General features: G+C 49.2%; 1 protein-coding gene across 1 annotated transcript; it reads left to right on the forward strand.

Annotated features, from left to right (window-relative positions):
* The first annotated feature begins 2,522 nt into the window (after window positions 1-2,522).
* Window positions 2,523-9,207, forward strand: LOC112928355 (cytochrome P450 2A13). The gene is made up of 9 exons (XM_026009983.2): window positions 2,523-2,760; window positions 3,028-3,190; window positions 3,997-4,146; window positions 4,375-4,535; window positions 5,693-5,869; window positions 6,359-6,500; window positions 6,904-7,091; window positions 7,720-7,861; window positions 8,405-9,207. Exons 1-9 carry the CDS (start codon window positions 2,581-2,583, stop codon window positions 8,584-8,586), a joined length of 1,485 nt encoding a protein of 494 aa, XP_025865768.2. The 5' UTR covers window positions 2,523-2,580; the 3' UTR covers window positions 8,587-9,207.
* The last annotated feature ends 868 nt before the right edge of the window (window positions 9,208-10,075 follow it).

The raw sequence follows: 10,075 nt of genomic DNA on the forward strand, positions 1-10,075 counted from the left end.
CAATGCTAGTGTCCACTGGGGGCCAGCTGATGCCAGCAGCAGAAGTTGCTAGCATCTCTGTGCACTAGCAACTATTTATTAGCACTTACTGCCATGTACTTCACAGGCATTAACCCACTGACTCCCACATGCCAATCCCATGCCACCCCTTGCTACACTTGGCCTCCACTTGGCCCTCACGGTGGGCTAGGCCAGTCAGTGGAGGTAGGAGAGGACACGGTTCAAATCCCAGCTCCCTACCTGCCACCTCTGTGACCTCAAGCAAGTGCCAGCAGAGAGGCTTGCTCTTGTGAACAGCAAAACGAAGATGATATGAACAAGCCCCACTGCTAGAAGGATTCCATGAGCTCACACATCCACACACTGGCTCTTCACAATTAGTGCTCACCAAAGGATAGTGCCCTATTGTTAAGGAAGAAGGTCACTGAGGAAGGACAGCAAGGCCACCATGTGTTCTTACTCCCACCCTCAGTCTCCAGGGCTTGGCTCTCTCCCCACTCAGTTTTCCCAAACCTCTCCCACTGTGGGTCCCTCTGTGTGCTGCCAGCAGCCCTGCCAAACCTGCAATCACCCCAAAGGGACCTCACACGCCCTCACCCTCCACCTTCTCTTCTCAGGTACTCCCTTTCCACTGGCGGGGAAACCCAGCCCCAGAAAGGGGAGTAAGCACGCAGAGGAGACACAGGAGCCCCTGCCCACCCTCTGTTGTCTCTCCTCAGTATCTCACATATGAAATCGGGAACACTAGTAACCCCACTACTAACAACAACAATGGGGATGATAATCCTAGTGAGCTCCCCGGGACCTGGGTAGAACCAGTGAGGCTTTCTGTAAATTACACCCCTTGAGACACTTGGGACTTTGGGGCACCGTACTGGTGGATGTCATTACTATTTCAAGTCTTGCCCAGTCCCTCTGCCACTCAGACCACAAGTTACTCTTCCTTGCTAAGGGAAGTTCCACTTAAATGTGGCTCTGGACTTCTACCTCTTTCCCAATCACAGAGAGGCAGGGACATTGATCCTGACCTTGCTTTGATGTCCCAGTGGGGATTCTCTGTTCAAAGCAATGGCAGGGCAAAGCCTGGGGCAGGTGCTACTCTTTGATCCTGCCAGACTCCCATATACTCCTCCTCCCAGGAACCCTATCACAGCCAGGGGTCCTCCCTCTCACAAAACCCTCAAATCCAGTCCCTGGGATCTCTCAGTCCAAGACTTTTAAAATTTTTATTTTTAATTTATTATTTCATTTTAAAAAAATATATTATTTATTTACTCATGAGAGACAGAGACAAGGCAGAGGAAGAAGTAGGCAGGGAGCCTGATGCGGGACTTGAAATCAGGACCCCGGGATCATAACCTGAACCAAAGGCAGATGCTCAACCACCAAGCCACCCAGTCTCTCCTACCTTTTTTATTTTTAAGTAAGTTCTACACCCAGCCTGGAGCCCAGCACAGGGCTTGAATTCACAACTCTGAGATTAAGAGCTAAGCTGAGCTCAAGTGTCCGATGCTTAACTGACTAGCCACCCAGGCACCTGATCCCCTCCTAAGACCTTTAAACATGTATCCCTCCTTACCAAAACCCCCAAATCTATATCTACAGACACACAGGCTATCCCATTTCAACACTTTTTTTTTTTTTTAAAGATTTTATTTTATTTATTCATAAGAGACACAGAGAGAGAGAGACAGAGACACAGAGGAGAAGCAGGCTCCCTGCAGGAAGCCTGATGTGGGACTCTAGGATCACACCCTGGCCTGAAGGCAGGTGCCAAACCGCTAAGCCACTCAGGGATTCCCTCAACACTCTTTTAATCTAACTTTCCTTCTTTTTTCTTTCTTCTTTCTTTCTTTCTCTCTCTCTCTTTCTTTCTTTCTTTCTTTCTTTCTTTCTTTCTTTCTTTCTCTCTTTTCTTTTCTTTTCTTTTTTCTTTTTTTTAGAGAGAGAGTGAGGGAGTGCTTAGCTGGGGTAGGGGAGGAGGAGGGCCAGAGGGAGAATGGAGAGAGATAATCTTAAGCAGCCTCCCCAACCAGTCCAGTCCAGCTCAGAGCCTGATGCTGGGCTTATCTAATGATCCTGAGATCATTACCTGAGCTGAAATCAAGAGTTGAATGCCTAACTGACTGAGCCACCCAGGTGTTCTCCCTTCCAACACTCTTAAACCCAGCTCTCTGGATTCTTTTCTCTGGAGACCTCAAATTATACAATGTTAGGGTCCCTTCTCTGAGACTGAATATTCAAACCTCAGGGTGCTCCACATCCAAGTATTCTAAACTCTTCAGTTCTGGAATTTGTCTACTGCTTCACTCAATTCTATGGCCCTGGCGTGGGCCCTCCTGAGGGACAACACACTCTGTTTTGGGGCCTAATCCCTGTTAATCTCCCTGGAGTCCCCTCCTCCTGCCTTGTTGACTGTGTGCCAACCTCAGCAGTGAGCCCAGGGTGTCTGTGTGTGGGTGTAGCTGGAAAGCTGAAATGGCACAATTATATAATCGGCACCAAACTCCGCCTTTCCTAGGTGGTATAAAGGCAAACCACCCCAGCCAGCACCATCTGACTGTCTCTCTCAGTGCCACCATGCTGGCCTCAGGGCTTCTTCTGGTGGCTTTGCTGGCCTGCCTGACAATAATTGTCTTGATGTCTGTCTGGAAGCAGAGGAAACTGGGGGGGAAGCTCCCTCCAGGACCCACCCCACTGCCCTTCATCGGAAATTACCTGCAGCTGAACACAGAGCAGATGTACAACTCTCTCATGAAGGTGTCAGGAGGCAGGGAATGGGTGGAATGGGGTAGGGTTGGGGATCTGCCTAAAGGAGCTGGGACTTTGTGGCAGGGGACGGGAAAGGTTGGACAGAGTCTTAAGAAAGTGGAAATGCGCAGACTGGGCATAAGAAAGAGCAGATCTCGGGATGTCCAGTCCCTTGAGTATCAGAACCTGGGGGAACGCATGCAGTAGGTGAGGACTGCTCTCAGGGCCAGGTCCCAGTGGGGGGCCGCAGCCTCTAAGCACCCCCACCTCCATCAGATCAGCGAGCGCTATGGCCCGGTGTTCACCATCCACCTGGGGCCCCGGCCTGTCGTGGTGCTGTGTGGACACGAGGCGGTGAAGGAGGCTCTGGTGGACCAGGCTGAGGAATTCAGCGGGCGAGGCGAGCAGGCCACGTTTGACTGGCTCTTCAAAGGCTATGGTGAGGAGGCTCCCGGTGGGGGCACATGGTCAGGCATGCTTGATGCCTCAGTTTCTCCACTGTTTTTCTCCTGACTCATTTGCCCAAGGCTATGGCCGGGTTCTACCCCTGCTCCCTCTGTCCTGTCCTTGGTTATTGTGGCCTTTCTCTGGTCTTCTCTAGCTTGACTCAGGGGTCTATGTCTCTACTCCCCCAGCTTCTCGGCCCACCTCCCTGGTCTCTCTCACGGATGCCTCTTCTTCCCCCGGGTCTGGAGGAGCTCTTGGGATTTCTGCTTTGGAACTCGGTCCTCCACCTCTGTGTCCTTCTTTCTCTTCCCCAGCTTCGATATTTCCCCTTGCTTCTGCCTCCCTCTGTCTGCCTCTTGGTTCTTGGTGTGAGAATCTCACCTTGTTTCTGCTTCACATCCCATGCTTCTATCTCTGGAAACCGCTTCTCCTCTCTCCAGACCCTCTCTGTTCTTGCTCTGTATTTTCCCCTTTCTCTGGCTCAGGGTTAGAATCCTTAATGGTTTTTACTGCCACTTCCCAGATCCCCAGGAATATCAGATGCCTCCTCCCACCCCATCGCTTTGTGTTTATGTGTCTCCGTATCTCGTTTTCTCTGAGCATCTGACTTGTCTCTCTCCTTCCGATTCTTTTTTTCCAACCCAGTCTCTGTTTCAGTATTGCTCTGACCTTGAGTTGTATCTCTCTTCGTCTCCCCTACAACCCATCCTTCCCCACCTCCTGCTCTCTGCCCACTTCTGTCCACCTCTGTCCCCCATCTCCCCCCCACCTCCTGGCACCCCCATGCTCCCTCCTCAGGCGTGGCGTTCAGCGACGGGGAGCGGGCCAAGCAGCTCAGGCGCTTCTCCATCACCACACTGCGGGACTTTGGAGTGGGAAAGCGCGGCATTGAAGAGCGCATCCAGGAGGAGGCAGGCTTCCTCATTGAGGCCCTCCGGGGCACACGAGGTGAGTGAGCAGGAGGGAGAGAGAAGGAGGGCCACACTCACACAGGCATGTGCTTTCTCCTCCAGGAAGGGGACTGGATTGGGAGAAGGGATCCAGGCTCTGGGATCCTGTGCTAGAAGTTTGGCTCCTCACTCCAGGGCCCTCCCCCAATTCTCAGGCTGGCATCAGAGCACCCAGTTGATGCTTTCCCAAACTGCTGTCTCTCCCCACCCCCTACCCATTCCCCAGGTGCCTTCATCGATCCCACCTTCTTCCTGAGCCGAACAGTGTCCAATGTCATCAGCTCCATTGTTTTTGGGGATCGCTTTGACTATGAGGACAAAGAGTTCCTGTCACTGCTGCGTATGATGCTGGGGAGCTTCCAGTTCACAGCTACATCTATGGGGCAGGTAACCCATCTCAATCTGGCTCTACAACACTACCACTGCCAAATGCTCCCCCATGTGGAAAACAGCTGCTCCAAACTGCATCCTCCTCCAGACAGGGTTCCGTCAAAGCCACTCTTTGACAGTGGAATAGTTATACCAGAATACCCAGTTTTCAAGGACACTTGGACATCTCAACAGATGCTCCCCCCCACCAAAAAAAACCCCAAAACTGAAACCAAACAAAGAACAGTCTGCAGGCAAGGTACACGTTATCAGCCCAGCCATACTGCCTGGGCATGTGTTCCTATCCCAACTTACCTATTGGCTCCCTTATAAGATAGTCCATTTTTCTATCTTAATATCTTAACACCTGAACAAGTGACCACCTCAGCCCACCTCCCAAATACATGAACACCTGGTGTTCTAAAACACAGCCCACCAAAATCATTTGGTATTTACACAGGTCCCACACCAGCCCGCTTGGCTACCTAGATAAGTGTCCCTACAGAGCCCCTTGAAACACCTGAACATCTGGACAGGTGCCCCAGCTAAGAAGATCCCAACACATCTAAACACTGGATAGATGGTTCCTCAAACACCCAAATCGTGTCCCCTAACCCAGCTGACTCACATAAGTGCTCCCCCATCAGCCCCTGTGAATATCTGAAATACATGAACTACCCCACCTCATCACTTGCATACCTGCCCCCACTTTAATACCTCAACACCTGTACAGAAGCCACCATTCCATATCCCCTAAATATCTAGATAGTTGTCTCCAACTGAACCTACTTGATACCTAAAGACCTAAATAGGTGACCTCCCCTGCCCATATCAGTCAGGAAAAAAAAATAGGTAGACACCTGGATAGTCGTCTCCTAATTCAACCTCACCTGAATATATGTGAATACCTAGATGTGTTCTCCAATCCAACCTCACCTGAATACCTGGAACCTGGATGTGTGTCCCAATCCTTCTCACTTATATTCTGAGACAGGAGCCTCACACTTAACTCACGTGAAAACTTAGATATCTCCTCCCATCAAGCCCCGTATAAATAAAAGTCACCTGGACAGGTGCCTTTAATCCAGTGCCTTCCTTGCCCCAAGAAAGGTCCTGCTCCCATCAGGACCTACCCACTGACAGCTTCCCATCCCTTCTTCTCTCCCCATCCTCAGCTCTATGAGATGTTTTACTCAGTGATGAAACACCTGCCAGGGCCACAGCAACAGGCATTTAAGGAGCTGCAGGGTCTGGAAGACTTTATATCCAAGAAGGTGGAGCAGAACCAACGCACACTAGACCCCAACTCCCCTCGAGACTTCATTGACTCCTTCCTCATCCGCATGCAGGAGGTACAACCCAGCAGCATTCCTCTTTTGCGGACAGCCTGCAAAGCCAGGCAGAGGGAAACCAGGCTGGGATGGGGAGAGCAGAGGCCCATTCTTATCATCCCCCTGATAACATCCTCACCATCCCAAGTGTAATAACCCTGGCTGCTCCATCTATGAGCACGTGCCCATGGGTAGGACCTGCAGGTGAACCATTAAGCAACACTTGTGTACCGTGTGCTTGCTGTCTGCATCCCTCTCCTTCTAATATTCCCTACCATAAAATTGTGACGCCGGGGCTGATGAGTAAAGGACAGATAGGCAGCCAGGTAAAGAGTGTGGAAGGGGGTTTTGGGCAGAGCCAGCAGCCTGAACAAAGCCTTGGCTGGACTGAGGTCCTCTCCCCACCTCTGGTCTGGATCTAAGAGAGGTGGGTCCACATGGAAAGATCCCGGAAGGGCTCTGAGGGCCCTGAGGGGAGTGGGTCTGGCCTGAAGCCCTCTCTCCCTGCAGGAGCAGAACAACCCTAACACGGAGTTTCACTTGAAGAACCTGGTGTTGACCACACTGAACCTCTTCTTTGCGGGCACTGAGACAGTCAGTACAACCCTGCGGTATGGCTTCCTGCTGCTCATGAAGCACCCAGATGTGGAGGGTAAGCCGGGGAAGGGGGGCAGGCAGTGAAACAGTGGCCACAGATCCTAACACTTCCTCTGAGTCCACTGTAATGTCCCCACCTTTCCCAGGGCCCAGGACCCTAAGGATGCTCTGTTATCCAGCTATAGGTGATATTTTGCTGATAAGCATCAGCTGAGTTTCACTCGCTGTGAAAATGTTGAAAATACCTGAACTGACTGGAAGTTCGGTGCCGAGTCAACTGTATGTGAGACCACATACAGCTTGAGACCAGGTGAATAGGATGCTTCACCAACAATGTTTATGGCCAAGATCTGTTTTGAATGGTCTACATCCATGTTACAGATAGATACACATATTTGGACTCTCATCCCCACCCTGAGACCCCCAGATACCTAAACACTTTCCCCCTCCTCCCACAGCCAAAGTCCATGAGGAGATTGATCGGGTGATTGGCAAGAACCGTCAGCCCAAGTTTGAGGACCGGGCCAAGATGCCCTACACAGAGGCAGTGATCCATGAGATCCAAAGATTTGGAGACATGATCCCCATGGGCCTGGCCCGCAGAGTCACCAAGGACACTAAGTTTCGGGAATTTCTCCTCCCCAAGGTACTTTCCTGTCTGGCCTACAGGGACCTCCAGCCTGCTCCTTGCGACCTAGCATCTCCCATTCCCCTTAGAAGCTTCCCAGCCCCTGTCCCACTGTCTCAATCAAACACTCCCCCAACCACCATTTATTTCCCTTCAACCCACCCACTCAGAGATTCTTGAATCCTTTATCTTCCCCAGAGCTCCTGCCACAGGGCATATAAGCCCCATGTCCCCAAACTTTCTCTTTTAAAAGACACGAACCTCATTTCTAGACCTCTTCTCTCAAGGGCATGAATCTCATGTCCCCCAGACATCTCACCTAGAGAGGCACAAACTTGATATCTCTCAAACTTCCTGTCTCTGGGAGCATGAACCCATATCCTTTCAACTTCCTGCCTTGGAAGACATGAGCTCCACATCCCCCATACCTTCTGTCCTAAGAGACACAGAATCTGTGCTTTTCAAACTTCTCTTGTCAGGAGACATGAACCCCATGTCTGCCAAGCTTCCTTCTAAGCACCCACATTCCCACACCTCCCATTTCTCATCACCTAGGGCACTCCAATTGTCCCTCCAACCTCCATGCACTTTGAGCACACGATACCCCCACTCTACCTTATCAGATCCCTCTCTCCTCCTTCACCAGGGTACCGAAGTGTTCCCTATGCTGGGCTCTGTGCTGAGAGATACCAAGTTCTTCTCCAACCCCCAAGACTTCCACCCTCAGCACTTCCTGGATGAGAAGGGGCAGTTTAAGAAGAGCGATGCTTTTGTGCCCTTCTCCATTGGTAAGAGACCACTGTCTGCTGCCAAGCCACTGCTCCCACCAACAGGGCCTCCTTCATCCCAGCTCCCTCTCTAAGGTGTAGCCTGGTGTCTTTCTCCAGCTTGGAAGTCCCTCTCATGCTCTACCTTGCAGCCCATAAGCTGCAACCACCATAACTACTTGAGCTCAAGTAAAAGGATAGAGGTGATCATACCCGTTTCAGAGAAGCAGAAAAATCAAAGCCCTCAGTGAATCAGAGATTTGTCCAGAGTCATTTACATTCTTCTTTAGGTTGGGAGGAGATGAGAGCCCAGCAGCCATATCTGAGTGTATACTTGAAGGGAAGGGGCACATAAGTTTCCCATTGCTACAGACTGCTAGCTCACCCCCATCTCCTGTGCAAGGGAAACTGATGCTCAGAGAGGATTAGAGATGTCTCTGAAAGTCTCTCAGGCCACGATATTGCAGCACCTCCTCCCTGGGTAATGCAGCTGGGGATGGACAGTGGGGCAAGAGGGCAGTGAGAGCAGGCCTTACCTCCAGCTCTCCCATTCTGTGTCTTCAGGAAAGCGATACTGTTTTGGAGAAGGCCTGGCTAGGATGGAGCTCTTTCTCTTCCTCACCACCATCTTGCAGAACTTCCGCTTCAAGTCCCCGCAGCTGCCCCAAGACATCGATGTGTCCCCCAAACATGTGGGTTTTGCGACCATCCCACGAAATTACACCATGAGCTTCCAGCCCCGCTGAACAAGGGCTGTGCAAGGGCCGGGGTATGGGGAGAAGCAAAGGGGAGTGGGGAACAGGGGTGTAGCTACTGGGTTTCTGCGGGGGTGGGGCTAGTAGGAGGGAGGTGGCTTTTAGGGAATGATAGGGCAAGGTTAATAGGAGAGGAAGAGGAAAGGAATTGACTCCATCTATTGATCTTGTTAGAGATGGATCCTTAAGAGGTGGGGTAAGAGGAAGGGAAACTTTATACTATACTGTTAATAATAATAATGCGTATTATTTATTGAATCAAACTCTGTGTTAGTTCTGTGCTAAAAGCGTCACACACTTACATCACTTAATGCTCACAAACCCATCTGCCAGTGTTCATGCCCATTTTACAAGTGACAAAATCTAACTGATTCCCAAGGAATCTACAGCAAGAATGAAAAATTCTTTTAATAAATGAGTTTAGTAAGGTCACTAAGCACATAAAAGTCTTTTTCTGTTGTTTTTCTGTATATTTTAGGACATAAAAATTACACAATAACATGTAGAGTCACTGAAATACTTAAGTATAAATCTGACAACACATGTGCCAAGCCTGTACGGCGAAAACCACAAAATACCGATGAGGGAAAGAAAATATTTTTTAAATAAAAAGAGATACCATGTTCATTGATTGGCGGATCAGTACAGTAAAGAAGAAAGAAGAAAACTGATGTATAGGTGTAACATAATTACCATAGAAACGACAGCAAGATTTTTTTGGTATGGATTTAGACATTTATTTGAAAATTTATATGGAAAGGGCAGCCCTGGTGGCCCAGCGGTTTAGCGCTGCCTTCCCCCCACCCGGGGTGTGATCCTGGAGACCCCGGATGGAGTCCCACATTGGGCTCCCTGCATGGAGCCTGCTTCTCCCTTTGCCTGTGTCTCTGCCTCTCTCTCTCTGTGTCTGTCTGTCATGAATAAATAAATAAAATCTTTAAAAAAATTATATGGAAAGGCAAAGGAAGAGAGCTAAAACAATTTTAAAGAAGGATGAAGTGGAGAATCACACTTTCCAATTTGTTCCCTTGGGAATCAATAAAAGCTCTGTTTAGAGATAAGTTTGTAGCCTTATATTTTCTTATTGGAGAGGAAGGAAGTTTAAAAATTAATGTACTAAGTGTCCATCTTTAAAAGTTAGGAAAAGAACAATACAGAAAACTCAAAGATAGTGTAAGGAAGGAGACAATAGATATTAATGGAGAAGTTAATGGAAAAAACTTTTAGGTTGTTATGAAGAGTATGGATTCAATATCTATTGTCAACTTGGCTACACTACAGATTCCCTTCTTTTATTTTGATATAGTTACAGACTCATAAGAAGTTGTAAAAAAAAAAAAAAAGTACAGGGAAGTTCTCTGTATTGTTTCTCCAGCTTCCCCCAATGGCAACATTTTGCATGACTATAGTACAATATCAAAAGCCAGGAAATTGATGTTGGTAGGTCTACAGAACTTATTCAGTTTACAAGTTTTATATG

Source organism: Vulpes vulpes, chromosome 1 (assembly GCF_048418805.1).
Source record: "Vulpes vulpes isolate BD-2025 chromosome 1, VulVul3, whole genome shotgun sequence".
Classification (NCBI taxonomy): domain Eukaryota; kingdom Metazoa; phylum Chordata; class Mammalia; order Carnivora; family Canidae; genus Vulpes; species Vulpes vulpes.